Below are 20,916 nucleotides of genomic sequence, written 5' to 3'. Positions count from 1 at the left end.
TATCTCGACCAAATATTGTCCTATCCTAACAAACCATACATCAATGGAAAGCGTATTTATTAAACATGATGTATAAATCTCAATTTTAAAAAATGGACCCTTATGACTGGTTTTGTGGTGCAAGGTCACATATGTTCTACTTTTAGGTTCTCAACATGTCAGATTGCAGTATTTTTTTATTTTTGTGTACACAGTTGCATTACCTGCTGCTGGAGACTTGCCGTGACGTTAGAAGTCAGAGGGCAAAGCTTTGTACAGTTTTGCTGAAATAAAGCCCTTCTAGATGCCATGTAAATTTAACCTTTGACAAGCAGTGCTGTCGGATCAGTTACAGCCAGAGATGAGCATTGTGTGAGGGAGTCGTCAAGTCTGTAATCACCCCGACACACTGCGCGGTGTGGGGAAACACGAGAAGGTCAGGGCTCGGAGAGGCCGGCTGCACTAGATTAACAGGCGTAGCTCCCACGTATCCATGCACACTTATATGAAATGTCACACATGGACGTTTGTTGTTGGGCTGTAGTTTTAATTGGATGACTCTTATGAAGTTCACAAGACCACAAAAGTTGCATTGCTGCCTGTTGTTTACATAGGCATCATCCTAACTAAAATGCAACCACATATATGACTAATTTGGACCGCTGTAAAATCAGCATATTAGAATGATTTCTGAAGGATCGTGTGTGTCACGTGTCTGAAGACACAAAGGCATCACAGGAATAAATAAAAATTTAAAATATATTACAACAGAAAACAGTTATTTCACAATATTAGTACTGTTTTTACTGTATTTTTGATTAAACAACTGCAGAAATTAGTAGCACTCTCATGCTGTTCCAAACCTTTATTTTATTATTATGTCCGATATTCGCTGAAAATCTTTCTCCACACTTCAGTTCACAGAGAAAATAGTAGCAAGGAGGTTTGTTGTAACGACACGATGGTGAGTAAATAATGAAGTAAATGTTCATTTTCAGGTAGACTATGTTCAGTAATCAGTCGCACCAAGGCCACTCGAGTCTTTAACTGGATACACGATGGAACAAGGAAGTGGTAAATTGGCCAATCTTAGTGGCATTTTCCAACGGAAAGGTTCAAGTGCGAAGAGATGTGATAAAACAGCATTGCTACCTTACATTACCTCGACTGGATATCTGACTCCTTGGAGAGAGAGCAAAGGGAGAAAGAGAGCGGTGAGGGTGAACAAAGCTGTGCATCCAAGCCAAGAGCAGATCAGCAGCGGGTTTGAACTGCTGCCCAGACTTCTCACACACCTCAGGCCTCTCTCGTTTCAATGTGTCTCCAGTGAAAGCAGAGGGGAAAAAAGCAGCAGAACATATACACTCTTCCTGACCAGAGCTTTGTGTGGGCCATTGAAACCGTCGCTGTGTGTTTTTCCCAATGCTTTGTCTCTCATGTTTGGTTTTCGGTGGTCACATCCAAGAGCTTCCCAAGGAAACAATGATTATATATCAAAGGGGAGCTTAGTGTGTTATAACGTTTAGTGCCTCTTGACTTCCTCATTGCTTTTTTTCTTCCTCCCAACAGATGAAAACTTTGTGTGTTTTACCAAACATGAGCCCGTCGGTGTTTGCGGAGCAATTATTCCGGTGAGTTTATGACTATTTTTTCATTCACATTTCATTTGTGGAGCATTTAACATCAATTCACAGTAGGCAAATCGTGAGTTTATGGCACATCCCAATTTGTAATTGGTATTTTTAGATAGAAGTCGTATTTTTCATATCTTTTTTTAATTCTTATTACATTTGTATTTTTAATTATTGTTAAAAAAAAGCAAACATATAATCTTCAAATCTTTACCTTTATTCAAAGGCCGTTAAAAATACAAAAGTGCTCAGTGGAAAAATGAAAAATTTTCGATATCAAGTGGCCGTATTTTTAAAGATTAAAATTAATGTAATTTTTATTATTCATTCTATTCTGTCTATCACTGTTTAGGAGTAACTAGTATCAGTGCAATTAACTATTTTCAGTAGTTTGATTGTTTTCAAAAGCTTTCACGCTCTCACTTACATGAAGCAGTAGTAAGACTGATTCATTTTAATCGTTTAATTGAATCGTTTAATTTTAAGCGGTTTGTTTAAATGCATCGGTTCACTTAAATGATTAACTAAATCATTGTCTCATAACTAAGTCTCTGTGCAGACATCTTTATTTTTTATTCTTGAATATTTATCGGTAAACAGTAATATTATAATATTTAGTACAATCATTTTATAAAATATATTTTTTTCTTTTTTTCTTTTTTAACTCAATAAATAATCACACTACTATTTAGTAGTTTGGGTATAAGTTGGTAATTTATAACATATATATATATATATATATACACAGTTATTAATAATAATACTTATTATTATTCATATTTGGATTTTTTTTTTAAATTTTTTTTTTTTAATTTAATATTTGTAATATTTTCTGTTTTTTATTTTAATATACATTCAAATGTAATTTATTCCTGTAATGCAAAGCTGAATTTTCAGCATCATATTTTGAATTTTCTGAATTCAGCATCATAAGCTGAATTTTCAGCATCATTTCAGTATACTCCAGTCTTCAGTGTCACATGCTCCTTCAGAAATCATTCTAATATGCTGATTTGATTATCAAGAAACATTTCTATTATTATCAGTTTGGCACACGTAAAAAAAAACATCCGATTATAAGTAGCTTGTAGTATGACAATGGTAATCTGTGTAAGCAATAAAGCATGAAATCGCTGTATTATCTGATTAATCCTATTCTCGAACGCTTGAGTGTTGAATTTGACAGCATTGGCATTTAAACAGATAAAGTAAAAAAGAAACATATTTGGACACGGTTTAGATTATAAACACAATAGGATCCAGTGAGCTTTGAATCACACATACTGTACATGATGGCTTTGTTTATATACTGTAGCCAACGCCTGTCTAGAGTCTTTCAGATGCATGTAAGCAAACACCTTGGATAAAGAGACACACACACAGACGAACACAAATACACCGCTCCCTCTCGCAGACAGCGCACTGTATTATGATCTGACGTGCCATTGAAGCTTATGAATGTTTATGAAAGCTCACGACTCTCTGAAACCACAAGGCCTTGTTTGGTTTCCTTACTGTACAGAGGCTGTTTTCTCACTTGACGTCACTATGGGGATCTTTTGTGAAGCTTTAAATCCACACTAATTCCAATTACAGGAAAGCAGCGTGACCGTGAGCTATGAAACGAAAGTACGATTCGACTCTCGTGTAATTAAATATCTCCCATACGCCCACCAAAGATCTCAACACACGCTAAAAAACTGTACAGGTACTCAGAGCTGGGCAGTAACTGATTGCATGTAATCTGGATTACGTAATCAGATTCCAAAGATTAAGTATTTGTAATTAGATTACATTATTTGGGAATAAATAAAACAGAATTTGGGAATAAATAAAACAGATTTCATAGAGCCCTAGTGGTTGCAATGGCATTTACAGGTAGTTGCTAGTGTTTTCTAAGTGGTTGCTAGTGTGTTTCTAACCGCCAAGATGCTAAGGAGATGTGAGTGGTTGCAGTGCCATTTGTAGGTGGTTGCTAGGGTGTTCAGAGTGGTTGTTAGGGGATTTCTAGGTGGTTGCTGGGGTGTTGCTAGGGTTTTCAGAGTGGTTGCCAGGGTGTTCTGACTGTTTTCAAAGTTATGAATGTTATGTATCACCCTATTAACCACCCAACAACCTAGTGCAAAAATTAATTCAAAGCTGTTTCATTCTCATTCGCACCCTAGCAACTGCAAAGAAAACCCAAACATTGTGACAGTGAATTCTGCAATTTTGCACAATTTTTGCCAATACTCTTAAAGAATCTAATTGAATGAATGGCATGCATCCATAGGGCAGTCGTCTTTGTTCTGATAATAATAAACAAAGTTATTGTAATTAAAGGGCCTGTTTGAAGATTCTGGGTGGGTAGTTCTTGACTATAAATGAAGTTACTGTCATCACTGATACACCATATTGTCTCAATTTTCATATGTTACAAAAGCCTACAAATCATTTATCAAATCAGGCCATCCAAGAATCTTAGTTCATCAATGAAAATTGCTTTTTATTGTCTTACGTTGCTTTGGAAACAAAGTACAAACTGTTGATAGACACTGGAGATTATATCATAACATCATTATTCATATTTGGGATTGATTTGGTGGTAATTAGAGAAAGCAACGCTGGCGTTCAGCGCACATGAGTCACTCAGAGAGAAAAATAAGAAAAGTGAAAATGCAATCCAGAAACATGTTTAATTGCATGACAACATACAAAAAGATGTACAAATAACAACTCTCTACTGGTAAACAAGTGATGTGTGTACATATTTATGTAACTAATTTAACAAAGAACAGCAATTAACTTGATGGTGTGTTTTATATTTAAAGACGGCTGAGGTAACGTCAATGTTCATGCCACACTTTATTCACAAGCTTTTTATTCTACTTTTAGTTTCCGTTTTTATCAAACCTGTAGCAGCTACTGCATAACAACCACTCAGAATACCTTAGCAACCACACAGGAACACTCAAAGACCATTTTAAAAACAAAACAAAAAAACAATACAGTTCCGAAGCAGTCAGGCTGAAATCAAACTAGCACAGCTTTACTGATGTACATTTGTTTGTTTATTTGATTTTACAGACCTTATGTCAGCGAAACAAGTGCTTAGCCGTCTTTACAAATTTGTCTTTGAACTTATGTTTTTGCGGCAGCTCTATAGCATTGCTGTTGAAGAGTAATTAGCTAATGAAGTGGATTTAATTATTGTAGAGTTAAAGGGGTCATATGATGCGATTTCAAGTTTTCCTTTCTCTTTGGAGTGTTACAAGCTGATTGTGCATAGATAAGATCCCTGAAGTTGCAAAGACTAAAGTCTCAAAACCAAAGAGATAATCTTTATAAAAGTTAAGACTCTGCCACGCCCCCCTAAAACGGCTCGTTCTAACACACCCCCACATATCTACCTCACTATGTGGAAATATTTGTATAATGCGGCACAAATGTTCACGCAAAGAAAGGCGGCGTGGTTTCAGTAACCGCAGTTAGTGTTGAAGCAGCCATGTCAGGGAGACGCGGTGTGTGCGTGCGTGCGCGCGAGAGAGAGCTGTGTGTGTGCGTGCGTGCGTGCGTGCGTGCGTGAGAGAGAGAGAGAGAGAGAGAGAGAGAGGGGTGTGTGTGTGCGTGCAAGCGAGAGAAAGAGAGAGAGAGAGAGAGAGAGAGAGCGAAACACATCACAGTGAAGTCAGCTGTCTTAACTGTGGCTTGTGTACTGCAAACACATACCAGCTTCATCACTGTGTCTGTCACGAGACTCTGTTCTAGTGTTGGGTCGTTCTTGAACGATTCGGTCATTTTGAACGAATCTTTAATTTGACTCGGGGAGAACGAGTCGTCTCGGAGAGTGATTCGTTCAGTCGTGCATGCGCAACATCCTATAGGTTCTGTACTGGAATTAGTCAAGTAGTTCACCTGTTTCGAGTCTTTGGGTTTTTCTGAGTCGTTCGTTCATCACGTGACAGCCCCATAAGTTTATCCTATGCAGTCTGAGCCGGAAAGAGAATTGATTAGTTCATCTCGAGTCTTCGGGTTTTTCCCGAGTCGATCATTCATCACGTGACAGCCCCATAAGCCCAAACCCGAAGACTTGTCAGCTAAGAGGTGGTGAACTAATCATAGACTGAAGACTCAGGTAAACAATGAATTAATCTTTTCTGTTTCTTATAGCAGTTTTGTATTGTTTGTCGTATGATCAACGTTTGCGTAAGTAGTAGACATATTAGGGAAGTAACACGTAACATTTTAATTATATTTTGTTAAAATGAACGAAATGACTCGGAAAAAAGATTAGTTCATTTTGCTGAACGAAACTCAAAGGTCAGAGTCAGTAAAAAGATCCGAACTTCCCATCACTACTCTGTTCCCCTTTCGGGCTCTGTCTTTACATTTATTTTGAAAGATGAAGCTCGCGATTATGGTAAGGGGCGTTACATTTCCGACGAGTGCTGGCCAATCAGAGCAGACTGCGCTTGTCGGAAGGAGGGACTTTGTAGAAAACTAAGCGTTTGAGAGAGGCGGGGCATAGAGGACCTACAATAATGTACAGTATTTGAAAAATAATGTGTTTTTTGAACATTAAAGCATGCCAACATATTCTGTTACACCAAATACACAAAATAATGATCTTTAAAAAAACATCATATGACCCCTTTAACGAAAGTTACCATGTGGGTTGTAAAGTTCGAAGCAAATATCAAATCATATGTCAGTAGATTGGGAAGATTTTAAAATGAGCGGTTCATTCATAAATTTGTACGAACTTACCTTCACGCTGTGGAAATCCAAACAGAAGACAAAAGACAACTGGTGTGGCACTGAAAAGGGGCAGAGCTATTTGAGGTCTACAATAGGGGTGGGGTTGGCAGCTGTTGAATGCTTGATTCTGATTGGTTGATGAACGTTGTAAGGTGTGCAATTATTTTCAAGCGGCAACCTCCCGCTCTCTCTCGTGAAGCCAACACAGAAGTGACTTAAACTGTAATTCATCGACTGGCCGCTAGAGGCTGGCTGCAAAAGGGAGTCAATCCCATAGACTCCCCATGTTAAAATGCCCAACTTTACAGCAGAAAAAAACATGTTTACAGCCTGGTTCAAAAAATTATTTTGGTCTATATAGCTAATTTTGCCCTTCATGACAACTGTGAAGGGGTGAATTTTTTTATAACTCATCCGTTTAAATTATATTAAGCCTTAAAGTTCTGCATTATTAAGGGCGTGGCCACTTGAGTGACAGGTGGATTGCCGCTGCTGTCACCGCCTCTTTGCCCATTTTCGATTATCCAGGAGTGACGTGCTGCCAAGATGGTGACGGCCGGCTCCGCCCACTTTGAGCTTCAGAAACGCTCTTTAGAATCCTACGGGTGACGTCACGGACACTACGTCCATGTTTTTATAAAGTCTATGATTATTTTGAGGGAAATGCATGGCTCAAGTAGTTCCAGGCAGGTATTGACCGCATTACATGTTCATATCACTGCGCCAAATGATTTCAGTTATTTCAAAGGTCTTTACAGTTTACAACAGCAAAATAACTAAACCCTACAACGACACAAAGCAAAAAAAATTATTTCCATGTTTTTGCTCTAAAATGACGTTTTATTATTCTCCCACACGCTTAATCTCTCTCTCTCTCTCTCTCTCTTTCCGTCTGTCTAATAACTTCATTATTAACTGCATTAGTCTGCTATCAATGGCTCAATCCTCCGTTGCTAGTTTTAAAATTATGTTTTGGAATTAATGAAGTGAAGTGAAGTGACGTGACATGTGGCCAAGTATGGTGACCCATACTCAGAATTAGTGCTCTGCATTTACCCATCCTAAGTGCACACACACAGCAGTGAACACACACAAACCGTGAACACACACCCGGAGCAGTGGGCAGCCATTTATGCTGCGGCGCCCGGGGAGCAGTTGGGGGTTCGGTGCCTTGCTCAAGGGCACCTCAGTCGTGGTATTGAAGGTGGGAGAGAGCGCTGTACATTCACTCCCCCCACCTACAATCCCTGCCGGTACGAGACTCGAACCCACAACCTTTGGGTCTAACCATTAGGCCACGACTTCCCCATAATAATGGATGCATAAGAAATTACACACAAGGACAAAAACCTGATGAAAATCTTGAAATACAACATCTGAACAATGTGGTAAGGTGTGGTAACCGTGATTGTGTCTGGTCCACTGAACTGTTAGAAAATAACGTAAACGACACGATTTACCACCTCGGGGGTGCATTATTTTCTAGTAATCCAACAACCCGTTGTCAGCTATTTATTGCATAATCCGTTTAATTGTCTTCTGTATTTGTAGTGGAACTTCCCTCTGCTGATGTTTATGTGGAAGATCGCGCCGGCTTTGGCCTGTGGGAACACGGTGGTCATTAAACCGGCTGAGCAGACCCCGCTGACGGCTCTTCACACTGGAGCGCTCATAAAGGAGGTGAGGGGGCAGCGGGGGCTCATTGCTTTGGTTTGGCGTTCTCGTTTGTTGAGTTGATTTTATTAATATGGACATTGATGATTGATTGCATCAGCGCTGCCTTTCTCGCTCCCAGATTTTGTGGTTTGATTGTGTGCATTGTACAAACATTGTAAGCCAGGGTTTCCCAGCCGGGGCTTCATGATTGATCTGCATGGGGATCGTGAGATTATGATGCCAAATTAAAGTTTGGCAGAGGCTTTTTGCACCCCAGTGGATATAATAAATTATAGCATTGGTCTCTGGAATACTTGATTCTGATTGGTCCATTGAAACACTAAGCAAATATTTTTTTATAATTAGTTATTTTTTATGAAATAAAATCAAGCAAGCAAGGAATAAATAACTAAATAAATAAATAACAAAGCAAATCTTTTATAAAATGTTTTACTTTTTTATAAAAAATAAACAAATCAAATAAATGAAAAAATGAAATAAAGCAAATCTTTTTGTATAATTTGTTACTTTTTATGAAATAGAATAAAGCAAAAAATAAATAAAAAAGCAAATCATTTGTATAATTTGTTACTTTTTGTAAAATTAAATAAATAAGAAATTAATAAAAAATAAAAGAACAAACTTTTATATAATTTTTAACTTTTATAAAATATAATATATAACTAAATAAAATAAAATATGTATTTAAAAAACCATACATAACAATAACAATATTATTGTCTCTCTTGGATTAAAAGTCACTTTGGCTAAAAGCCAGGCTATCTGCTAGATTCATAAATTTATAAAATCTAAAGGTACTATAAATGTTTTTAAAGGTTACAGTGTAAAAAAATCTTTAAAATACCTTTTAAAAAATAAATAAAATGCATTCAAATAAAAAAACTACTCAAAATATTACATATTACATTACAATACCTGATCTTATATTCAAAAATGAGTAATTAAATGAATTAAATATATTTATTCAAACGAGTGCTGTCAAACGATTAATCGCATCCATAATACGTTTTTGTTTACATAATATATGTGTGTGTACTATGTATATCTATTATGTATATATACATACACACACACATGCATGTATATATTTAAGAAAAATATGTTGTTTATATATTAAATATATTTATATATAATATAAATTATATGAATATAAAAATATATACTGTATGTGTGTGTATTTAAATAAGCATAATAAATATACACAGTACACACACAAATATTATGTAAACAAAAACTTGTATTTTGGATGCGATTAATCGTTTGAAAGCACTAATTCAAACGTTTGAACATTGATTGCAGTCTTAGAGGGGTATAAACCCGGTTGGGAACCTGGCTGTATTACAAAATGACTCAGCTGCATTGTGGGTAATGAGTTGTTGCTCTGTCTCTGTTTATACAAAACGCTCAAATTATCATGTTTAATTCTTCAAAGAGAGCAGGACACATGAATTGCTGTAAGGACATGAACTGCAGCTGCAAGCCTTCAGTCAACCGCCACTTGCTTTCTATTCAAGCCGTCTGTATCTAAAAAAGAGATGATTTATGTCTTCATCATCATGAATGAGATCAATGTGGTTTAAATCCTCAAAAGAAAAGCGTCTCTTTGTGTACATCAGCAGTCTTGCTGTCTCTGTCCCCGTGGGTAATTTTTTGACCTATTCATTTCCCATTTTAACCTCTTCCTTTAAAGGAAAGAATTAAGCTGTATCAAACAGTATTAGGCTAGTATGTTTTTATAAGTAATACAAATAAAGCCTGTTCTTTCTATCATGCTATATACAGGCCGGTTTTCCACCCGGAGTCGTGAATATCGTGCCTGGGTTTGGACCAACGGCTGGAGCGGCAATCGGCAGTCATATGAACATCGACAAAGTGGCCTTTACAGGCTCCACAGAGGTGAGGAAGTTATGAGAAAAAGCTCATTGCACAAAGCCTTAAGAGAAATACAAAGATGAAGACACACAAACGAGTGTGAATGACACAAATGCAGTTGTTGACATACTGTAAGATTTTTTGTTTTCCTGCCAAAAAAATCTACATTTTAAATAAATATGGTAAGCAGTGCAGCTTAGAGAAATATATTTTAAAAATGAAAAAATATATTCTATTTAGACCTTGACATGCCAAAATCTACTTTGAACTTTTGAATGCCAATGTATTTTGAAAAATATATTCTGAATAATATAAGTATATTTAGATTGAAAATATATCTAAAAAAGGGGGAAAATTTGAGAAAATAAGAGTTATTAAAATGTGATGCAAATATATTGTAAATAAATTTGTAAATTATAATATATGGGTCAAAGACGAAAAAGGGTTTCAGCATAAAAACAATAAGTGTAATACTGATTTAAATTGTTGTTGTTTTTCCCCAAAAAATGTAAAAAGTTTTCTGTTTAATTTAAATTGCAACTTTGTTTTTGTTTTTCTGAGCAAAAATAAATATCATACATTTTCCCCTGATTTACAGAAGAGACCTGCTAAAATTCAGTGTAGCAATCTTGTCAGGCATATTTACAACAAAACAATTTATGACATATTAAAAGACTAATTACTTTCACCCTAAATACTAAATAGTTGTAATTTTACATTTCTAAAATTTGCCACTATCCTAGGTTTTGCCCATTTGTCAGTAAGAATTTTTTACTCATTTAAAACACAATAAAATGTAATATGCGCCCTTATTCTTTTATATATTTTAATATGCACAAGTCAGAATAGGCATGTTGTTTGAATTTTGACATAAATATTGTGTTACACTGAATGACATTTTTTCAACCAAATTTTGACATTTTATTCTCCAAAAACTTATTTGAAACCTTAAAAGTAGACACTTTGCTTACATTTAATGTGCTTTATGGACATATAATCGCTTTTGTATATTTATTTACTTAACGTCTTTGACCCACATACAGTATAATTGACTTTTTTCCTTGATTATTTTTGCAAATATATACATACATATATGAGTTTGATGTTTAAGTTGGTGTATAACTACTGTGTATAGATCGTTTTTTCAGTTTATATCATTTTTATATATGGCCAAAATATATATGAAAATGTATTTAATGATTTATTTATTTCCATATGAGAAACTTAGATTGCAGAGAAGATCAACAGATACATCTGAGATGTTACGTTGAGATTTATTTCCCCTGCAAATTTGTGTCACACCTCAAATACTGTTAAACCATTTCGTTCAGATATCAGTTCTGTGGGTTAAGATCCGCATTTTTCATGTGAGCTGAATCTGGGTGCTCTGAACTGTAATGTTTCAAAGCGCTGTGCTGTTTTGGGCACGTTTCCTGTCATTATCTACATAATACACCAGCTGATATTCATAAGAGCGGCTTGTGGAGGCATCATTAGTGAGCGCTCTGGTTATTGTCCTGCGCTGTGTTTGTGTTCAGGTGGGCCAGCTGATCAAAGCGGCGGCGGCCAAGAGCAACCTGAAAAGAGTGACTCTTGAGTTGGGAGGGAAAAACCCCTGCATTGTGTTTGCTGACTCAGACCGTGAGTGATGTGGTTTTCCAGATCCCACCGCTCAGACAATAACGACCGCGCTGGGAAAAACAGGGAATGGGAACGATATGTGCAGCATCCTCCCAGATGAAGAGCTGCTGCTCTCTGTTTAAAAGAGGGGAGAGTATTTAGACACTTAAGAGACACTTCTGAATGTCATTGCAGTAGAAAACAAAACCCAAGTGCATTCATTTTCAGGGAAAGCAACACTTAATCAAACATTTGCAGGTTTGTTACGTGTATAATAACGTATTACATGGTTCTCTGGAATATATGATTTTAATTGATCCATTGTGGCATTGAGGTTTTTAAAAAAAAATGTGTTACTTTTTATGAATTAAAACAATAAAATAAGTACAATAGAATAAGATGCATAAGTAAATACATATATAAATCATTTTAATTTATAATTTATAATTTATAATTATTATAAATTATATATAAATAATTTTGTAAAAAATTGAATGGATTGAAATGACTTGTTTTTCTCTTTTGGAAATTTTTTCTCTTTGTATTATCTTCATGTTTAAGTCACTCTGCATAAATGCTAGTATATTTGCTAGATTAATAAATTAAAATCTAAATTTACTAATCGATGGTATGGAAGCCCGTTTCCGCCACTGAAAAAAAAAAAAAAAAAAAAGGTAATTGCGACTTTTTATCTCACAATTCTGACTTTTTTTCACAGAATTGTAAGATATAAACTCGCAATTGCCAGTTATAAAGTCAGAATTGCGAGATATAATGTCAGAATTCGGACTTTTTTTCTCAGAATTGCGTGATATAAACACAATTGCCAGTTATAAAGTCAGAATTGCGAGACATAAAGTCACAATTGCGAGATAAAAACTCAAAATTCAGACTTTTTTTCTCGCAATTCTGTGACTTTTTTTCTCGCAATTGCAAGTTTAAATCTCGCAATTCTGACTATTTTTCTCGTAATTGCAAGTTTAAATCTCGCAATTCTGCCTTTTTTTCTCACAATTCTGACTTTTTTTTTTGCAATTCTGACTTTTTTTCTCGCAATTCCGACTTTTTTTCTCACAATTCTGACTTTGTTTCTTGCAATTGCGAGTTTATATCTCGCAATTCCGACTTTTTTTCTCGCAATTCCGACTTTTTTTCTCGCAATTGCAAGTTTAAATCTCGCAATTCTGACTTTTTTTCACAGAATTGTAAGATATAATCTCGCAATTGCCAGTTAAATCTCGCAATTCTGACTTTTTTCTCGCAATTCTGTGACTTTTTTTCTCGCAATTGCAAGTTTAAATCTCACGATTCTGACTTTTTTTCTCACAATTCGGACTTTTTTTCTCGCAATTCTATCTTTTTTTCTCGCAATTCCGACTTTTTTTCTCGGAATTCTGACTTTTTTTCTCGCAATTGCAAGTTTATATCTCGCAATTCTGACTTTTTTTCACAGAATTGTAAGATATAATCTCGCAATTGCCAGTTAAATCTCGCAATTCTGACTTTTTTTCACAGAATTGTAAGATATAATCTCGCAATTGCAAGTTTAAATCTCGCAATTCTGACTTTTTTCACAGAATTGTAAGATATAATCTCGCAATTGCCAGTTAAATCTCGCAATTCTGACTTTTTTTCTCGTAATTCTGACTTTTTTTTTGCAATTCTGACTTTTTTTCTTGCAATTCTGACTTTTTTTCTTGTAATTCTGACTTTTTTTCTCGCAATTCTGACTTTATTTCTCAGAATTGCGACTTTGTCTCGCAATTGCAAGTTTATATCATGCAATTCTGAGAAAAAAAGTCAGAATTGTGAGATAAAAAGTTGCAATTACCTCTTTTATTTTTTATTCAGTGGCGGAAATGGGCTTCCATACGATGGGTTTTCATTTCATTAAAAAAAAAAACTAATTATTTTTATTATGTATTAGTAATATTATTACTAAATAGCACACTAATACAATACAACATTACATTATATAGTAATTAATGTAATAAAATGTTTATTCAAATGAACATGACTTGAAATCTTACTAAGGTTTAAATTTAGCATTGAAACTAAAACCAAACAGTATTTTGTCTTTGTGGCTCATTAGTGGAACATGTTCATAGTTAAGCAAAGTTCCTTACTTAGTATTTTTGTCTTGTTTTCCATTATAAATGTCTAAACATTCTTAAATCAAGATACATTTATTTGAGAAGCATAATGACATTATAGTCATATAGATGATATTAAGTTTTGTTTGCTGAAAAATTTATGAAAACTTACTTTCTGCTTTAAAATTGGAAAAAAATATATAGCAAGGATGCAAGAAAAAAATATAGTTTCCCTTAGAATTAAGATAATTTTTCTTACCCCCATTGGCAGATGTTTTTTTCTCATCTCATCTAAGAAAAAAGTTACTTAGTTTTGATAAATTTTTCAGCAAACAAATCTTAATATCATATGTCATTATGCTTCTCAAATAAATGCATCTTGATTTAAGAATTTTAAGTGTTGTGAAGCTTCTGCAGCATTTGAGTGCATGTTTTGTCATTTTTCGTCTAATGCAATGACATTCAGACATTTTTGACAGCTCAAACAGTACAGCATGGTACAGCAATGCCAAGCTCCTAGATCTGATTCCCAGGAAATGCATGAACTGATAAAATGCATGCTTTGAATGCAATGCAAGTTGCTTTGGATAAAAGCATTCTGCCAAATACATAAATGCAAATTATTTAATTACCCAGACAAGCCTGTGTGTGTGTGTGTGTGTGTGTGTGTGTGTGTGTCTATATATATATATATGTATATATAAAGTCTTAGGCCTTTGGTATTTTCACCATAAAAGTTTTTATAAGTGTCTTGGAGACGTTGGCACAGTTCTTCTGGATTTAGTTCTTCTCAGTTTGTTCTGTTTCTTTATGTAATCCCAGACAGACTGATGATGATGATGAGATCTGGGCCCTTATTCATGAAAATCTTAGTGCTAAGAGTTGCTCCTAGTAACAAAATTCTAAGAAAATTCTTAGAAATGTGGGTGATTCCTCTTAAAATGAAAGAAAAGATCCTAGTAAAGAAAAAAGTAATTCAGAAAGCATCTTAACCCTTAAAAGAGGTCTTAAGAGGTCTTAAGAATACGGGCCCAGATCTCTGTGTGGAGCACTGGCTGTTGTCAGATTCCTTATGCATACAAAAATCTCACTGGATTATTACAATTAATGGCAGAATTATGTTTGGGAATGTAAACTGATATTTCCTACTGACACACTACAGCAAAAGAACCTTTTTTTTTTTGGTGAAAATCCTAATATTCTTTTGCACAGTACTGTATATATAGCTAATATGACACAGTAGGCTTTACAGGGTTAAGCGGTACATATAAGAGTAAGGTAGAGAGTACTGTCTGATTCAAGTGCATTTGATTGTGGTGCGGGTTGTTTTTTTGGCTGGAGTTTATTCAGCCCCAGTGATGTTGCAATACTCCAGACCACCCGTGCATCTGTGAACTCACTGCTTCACATGCGTCTATTATTATGCATGTTCACATCTGCACACAAACCCAGATTTACACTAATGCACAGCTCATTAAACTCCAGAAAGGGTGTAGTGATATAATGCATGATGTTATAAAGTTTACAAATGAATCTAAGCATGAACATTGGCACCGCTGCGTAAAGCATAAGGGCATGGGAAAAGAGTAAGTGTGTTGTATAAAGTGTGTGTGTGTGTGTGTGTGTGCAGTGCAGTCGGCGGTGGAGGAGACGCAGAAGGGCGCATTCTTTAACCAGGGTCAGGCGTGCACTGCTGCGTCACGCGTCTACGTGGAAGAGGCGGTTTACGACGAGTTTTTGCGTCTCAGTGTGGAAAGAGCCAAGAATATTGCGATCGGAGACCCTCTGGAGCCACGAACCTCACACGGGCCGCAGGTGAGCGACTCGTTTTAACTTCTGAGTGCTTTCTCTTCTTGTGTGCAGATTGTTTATGTGTTTCTGATGTTGGGTCAGATCAACCAGCATCAGTTTGATAAGATCCTGGAGCTGGTGGCCAGTGGGAAGAAGGAGGGGGCGACGCTGGAGTGCGGAGGCTGTGCGGTGGAGGACAGAGGTCTGTTCATCCATCCCACCATCTTCTCTGATGTCAAAGACCACATGCGCATCGCCAAAGAAGAGGTACGACGCTCCTCTGTGCTGGAGCATGTGCACTTTCAATAGTTAAACATATGGAAAAGCAGCTACATGTAGGGCAGGTGTAATACAATTGTAAATTAAAAGTTTAAATTTCATTTTTTATTTCCCTTAAAATGACATAAAAATGGTTTCCCTTATTTAAAAACCTACAATTGTCCTATTTAGATTAAAGAATCCCCCCATGGCTCATCCAGTGAACCATAAATATTTTAATTGAATGGGAGGTCATTTATTTTAGATTCTTTTACATAACCTTAACTTTGGGCTACACAGAGTTCTTCAGGTGACAGGAATCTGAATTGGTGTCCTGTAGTGCCACCTGCTGGATGATTGTGCCATTATAGACATCTGATCTGTTTCTGTCCTCAGATTGCCAGATAGGGAGTTGATTAATTGTTGATTAAATCCATTTTTAAAAATGTGTAATAATAATAATAATAAAAGATAAAATCAGTATGATTTTTTTTTACATATTTTTATATATATTTTATGAATATTTAAAAAACATTTTAACTTTGAAATTTTCCTCAGATTGCCAGATAGGGAGTTGATTAATTGTTGATTAAATCCATTTTTTAAAATGTGTAATAATAATAATAAAAGATAAAATCAGTATGATTTTTTTTTTTACATATTTTTATATATATTTTATGAATATTTAAATAAAAACATTTTAACTTTGAAATTTCATTCAAATTTCATTCAATATTTACTTATTTAGTTACAACAATAATAACACTGTGATTGTTATATATATATAACATTTTATATTTAAATATAAAACATATTTTAATATATATATATATTTAAAGATATTTAAATTTGAAATTTCGTTCATGTTTCTAATCATACAGTATATATATATATATATACACACACACACACATAATAGTCATGTCATTCCAAACCTATATGTTATATATTTTCACTAGACAGTAAATGAGGATTTGAAGAATGTTCTTGCAGCTCTTTTCTGTACCACAACCGCTCATATGACCACGTCTGTCAAGCTCCAAATAGGACAAAAAACACCATAAAATCTCATAAAAGTATAAGACCTCTGAAGTCGTACAGTAAACAGGTGCATTTATGTCCATTATGGAGCTTGAAAGCAATGATCATGAACTGCTGTTGAATGCAAATGAGCTCCTTTAGTTTTTAGTCACGTAAAATGCTCCTTTTGCATGCACTATTCCTGTCAGCACCTGTACATCCGTGCTTTCCAGATCTTCGGGCCGGTTCAGTGCATCATGAAGTTTAAGACGCAGGAGGAGGTGATCGACAGAGCCAACGGCACACAGTACGGCCTGACAGCGGCTGTCTTCACACGAGACATCCATCGCGCCATGAGCGTGTCTGCGGCGCTGGAGGCTGGAACCGTCTGGTTAGAGACTCGCTAAACTCCTGCAGTTACACTCTAAGCTTTTAATCAAAATAAATACAAAATCCAGTGGTCGATCAATATGGGTTTTTAAGACTGATATCTTACAGAGCGGAATGAACAATATAACGCAATCTAATTTAATAATAATTACCCTGGGCCTAGATGGGCACAAAATTATTTAAATAATAAGAAAACTTGAAATGAAAAGACAGTAATAAAGAAATAATACTTCTATTCAGCAAGGATGTGTTAAACTGATAAAAAAAAGTGACTTATAAAATTGTTAAAAAATATTTACAGTATGTTTTGAATAATAGTCTTCTTTTTAACTTTTGTTCATCAAAGAATCCTGAAAAAAAATATTGCAGGTTCCAAAAAATATCAAGCAGCACAACAGTTTCCAACATTGATTAACCCCTTAACTGTCATTTTTGAACACAGACATGAAAGTGCACGATCCAAACTTACATTTTTATAATTCATGAACGAAAACATTTTGTAACATGAAATTGATGTACCATTTTCATGGTAATACAATGTTTGATTTTAAAATGGGTTTCAAAGGATGAATTTTGAGATTTAAAGTTTTCAATTGATATATAATTTCTGATGATTTCTAAAGTGTGATAGAGAAAAAGGCAACAAAGAAGATCAGGAGAAGACTCCTGATATGATGTAGATTTTTGAGGTGCACTCTTGTCAAAAATTAATCTAGTACTTTTCCTACATAATTTTTAACAAAAACATTGGAAAAATATCTATTTAGGAGTTTTAGACCTTTCCAATGATATATAGTTTGTCATGATTAGATTAGGATTTAATTGTAATATAGTGAAGGAAACTTAGGCGTCCCACAGAGGGGACGGGTGACAGTTAAAGGGTTAAAAAAAACTTATTGGCAGAGGCTATTTACACTAGCTCCACCCACCAATGTATGATTGGGATAGTCAACACTGAAAAAAGATGCTTGTTAAATATCAGGGTCGGTGGTGTAGATGGTAAGGCGCGTATTTAGATGCGATTGAACCGAGTTCGAATCTGCCTTTTGCCGAACTTTTTTTCTCCCTTTTCAAATCTAATGTCGCATCGGAAAGGCATTTATTTTCAATAAAATAAAATAATCAAAAAGTTGAAAATAAAGTATCGGGTAGGGTTAGGGTAGGTGTAGGGAGGGCTTTATTGTCCCAATAAGGTGGCATGCATTTACTAATTTGAATTAAAATTATAATTTACACTCAATACGTTATTGTTGCGTACTGTTTTATAATGTACTACAATACTGAGGTGCAGATAATTGCCACTATTTGCAATAAGTAGGATAAATAGCAGAAAATGTAAATAGAATCTATAGCTATTTGCACTTAGTGTAAATAGTATCTATCGGCAAGAAAATATGCTTATTTGCACTTAGTGTAAATAGCCACTGCCTAAAAAAATCAGTATATTAGAATGATTTCTGAAGGATCATGTGACACTGAAGACTGGAGTAATGATGCTGAAAATTCAGCTTTGCATCTCAGAAATAAATTACATTTTACAATACATTAAATTAGAAAAACATGATTTTAAATTGTAAAAATATTTCACAATATTACTGTTTTTTTCTGTATTTTTGATCAAAAAATGCAGACTTGGTGAGCAGAAGAGACTTATTTTAAAAACATTAAGTTTTTAAAGTCTTACTGATCCCAAATTTTTCAACGGCAGTGTACACACACACACATGCATATTAATAGATACATAAATATGTAATATATAAATATATAATTATAATATATAATTAAACATACATAGTTTTGGGATCTCTCTGACCTAAATATGGCCTTTTGAATTTGTATATAATTAATTATGTCTGAAAATGCAATACAGCAATGAGAGAGCACATATTTTCCAGGTGAGGTCAAAGGTCATGTCTCTTTCTGTCCTCCAGGGTGAACTGCTACAACGCTTTACATGCTCAAGCTCCGTTCGGAGGATACAAGATGTCAGGAAACGGCCGAGAGCTGTGAGTGCTGCAGACTGTCTTCACCTCCTTTCACTGCTGTCTAAACATATCAGCATACATTTTGATTAGGGCTGTGAATCGGCACTGGTCAACGATTCGAATCAATTCGATATCACAATGCATCAAGATTATATCAAATTTATTTCTGTCAGGACCACTATCGTCAAAGATGATTGACAGTTAGCATACAGTTTGGATTGGTGGTATGGTTCTGTTCTGGGCAAGAACTCCCTGCGCATCCATGCAGCTTAGCATGAATGAGAGCAGGGAGGGCAGCAATAACAGCAATAAACAGAACAGAACCAACATAAATATATTGCAGATATTGTTCAATTTCAATAATTTTATGTACACATTTTAGAATTAGTCTGATTCAAAGGAGAATCAGAAGGCTGAATCCCGACTGACAAAGGAGGAGCTGGGGATGGAGGAGGGTAATTAGCTATTGAGCAATGCGAAAACTGCTGATACTACTGCAGGACCTTATATATGAATACTTAGATAGGTGTCATATTCCCATAGGTTGATGGGGATCAGCTGAGAGTCAGCTGGTTCAAGCTTGACTAACATGACCTGCCAGAACTAACGCTACTCTTGATTTTGAGCATTTTTATTAAATTATATATGCAGGCTACTGTTTAAAATAATTATGTTAATTAATAGATTAATTAATTGTTTATGTTTAAGAACTAAAAGTAAATATAGCTTTTAAAACATGCAAGCAAATATTAAGTAATAAAGGGGGGAAAAAAAGACAATTACAAGTGAAAAAGCACTCCCAATACTGAAAGTGCTTTTTGTTTAAGTATCCGAAAGTTTACAGACAATCATAGTTATGGGTTTTTCTTTTTTCCTCCGCATTATTGGCATTTGGTTATTAGTGATGAGAGCATAGACAGTGGCAGCTTGAATAGACTGCAGTCACACTAATGCACAGATCTATTTCGAGATGTTTTGTCCTGTTCTGAAAACATAACTGGCTGTGTTTACATCAATTTCGTATCATAAACGTAGATGCAAGTGTATTTAACCGCAGCCGCGAGCTTCAGGACAAACAAACACAAAGTGCTCGTGAAAGTCTATCAGTACGTGAGTTTTGTGCATCTAATATGGACTGCGTTCCAAACGGCAGAAATGAAAGCATATCTAAAGTAAAAGCCTAAAATAACAGCGAGTGGAAGCATTGTCAAGCAATGCGCACGTGCCTCACAGCGCATATGTTGTGCAGTGAAGCCGCCGCGATTGTCTCTAGCGCACACACCTGCCATATGCGGGAAAAGCCAAGCTCAAATTTTAAACTAGACTAGAGCGTGCATTTTTAATATTTGCGTGACAAGCGCGTATGCGAATGACGTCAGAAGGCTATAATCGATTATGGTCTATTACTGCATTGATGTAGAATGTAGAATGCAACGATTAATTTCCACACCCCTAATATCGATTTCTTCTTTTTTCTCCCTGAGATCTACTTTTAATGTTTGTAGAGATTTTTGCACTATAATTTAACCCTGGAAACCCTGACATATGAAATAAGTCAGAAACATTTTATTCAGAAAAACACTAGACTTTTTAATTGTCAATTAAACTCATTTACTGAGTGTCATATTTGATATATCAGGCTTTTATGGCTCATATAGTATGATATAGTGAGAATATGGAGCTCATAATCAAGGAGGAAAAACACATCAGTTTTATTCAGAGGCCCAAACGGAGCAAAAATATGGTGCAGATTCTTATATTTATAAGGCCAAAAAGTCAAATGAATATGGCTCCCGCTGTTAGCAGGGGATAATCGCTACATTTGGGGTAAAAAAGACATTGCGTTTTCAATATGTGGACGCA

General features: G+C 35.3%; 1 protein-coding gene across 1 annotated transcript in view; it reads left to right on the top strand.

Annotated features, from left to right (window-relative positions):
* Positions 1–20,916, top strand: part of LOC107563436 (aldehyde dehydrogenase family 1 member A3) — a 32,750-nt gene that overhangs the window by 10,167 nt on the left and 1,667 nt on the right. Inside the window, exons 5-12 of the mRNA XM_016248316.1 lie at positions 1,549–1,610; positions 7,899–8,027; positions 9,807–9,920; positions 11,435–11,537; positions 15,240–15,424; positions 15,503–15,667; positions 16,912–17,069; positions 19,000–19,074. Of these exons, the coding sequence (XP_016103802.1) occupies positions 1,549–1,610; positions 7,899–8,027; positions 9,807–9,920; positions 11,435–11,537; positions 15,240–15,424; positions 15,503–15,667; positions 16,912–17,069; positions 19,000–19,074 (991 nt within the window). The remainder of the gene's footprint in view (positions 1–1,548; positions 1,611–7,898; positions 8,028–9,806; positions 9,921–11,434; positions 11,538–15,239; positions 15,425–15,502; positions 15,668–16,911; positions 17,070–18,999; positions 19,075–20,916) is intronic.

The sequence above is a fragment of the Sinocyclocheilus grahami genome, unplaced genomic scaffold (assembly GCF_001515645.1).
Source record: "Sinocyclocheilus grahami isolate Dianchi unplaced genomic scaffold, SAMN03320097.WGS_v1.1 scaffold24.1, whole genome shotgun sequence".
Taxonomy (NCBI): Eukaryota; Metazoa; Chordata; class Actinopteri; order Cypriniformes; family Cyprinidae; genus Sinocyclocheilus; species Sinocyclocheilus grahami.
The sequence above is the reverse complement of the archived record's forward strand: the minus strand, read 5'-3'. Positions and strand labels throughout refer to the sequence as shown.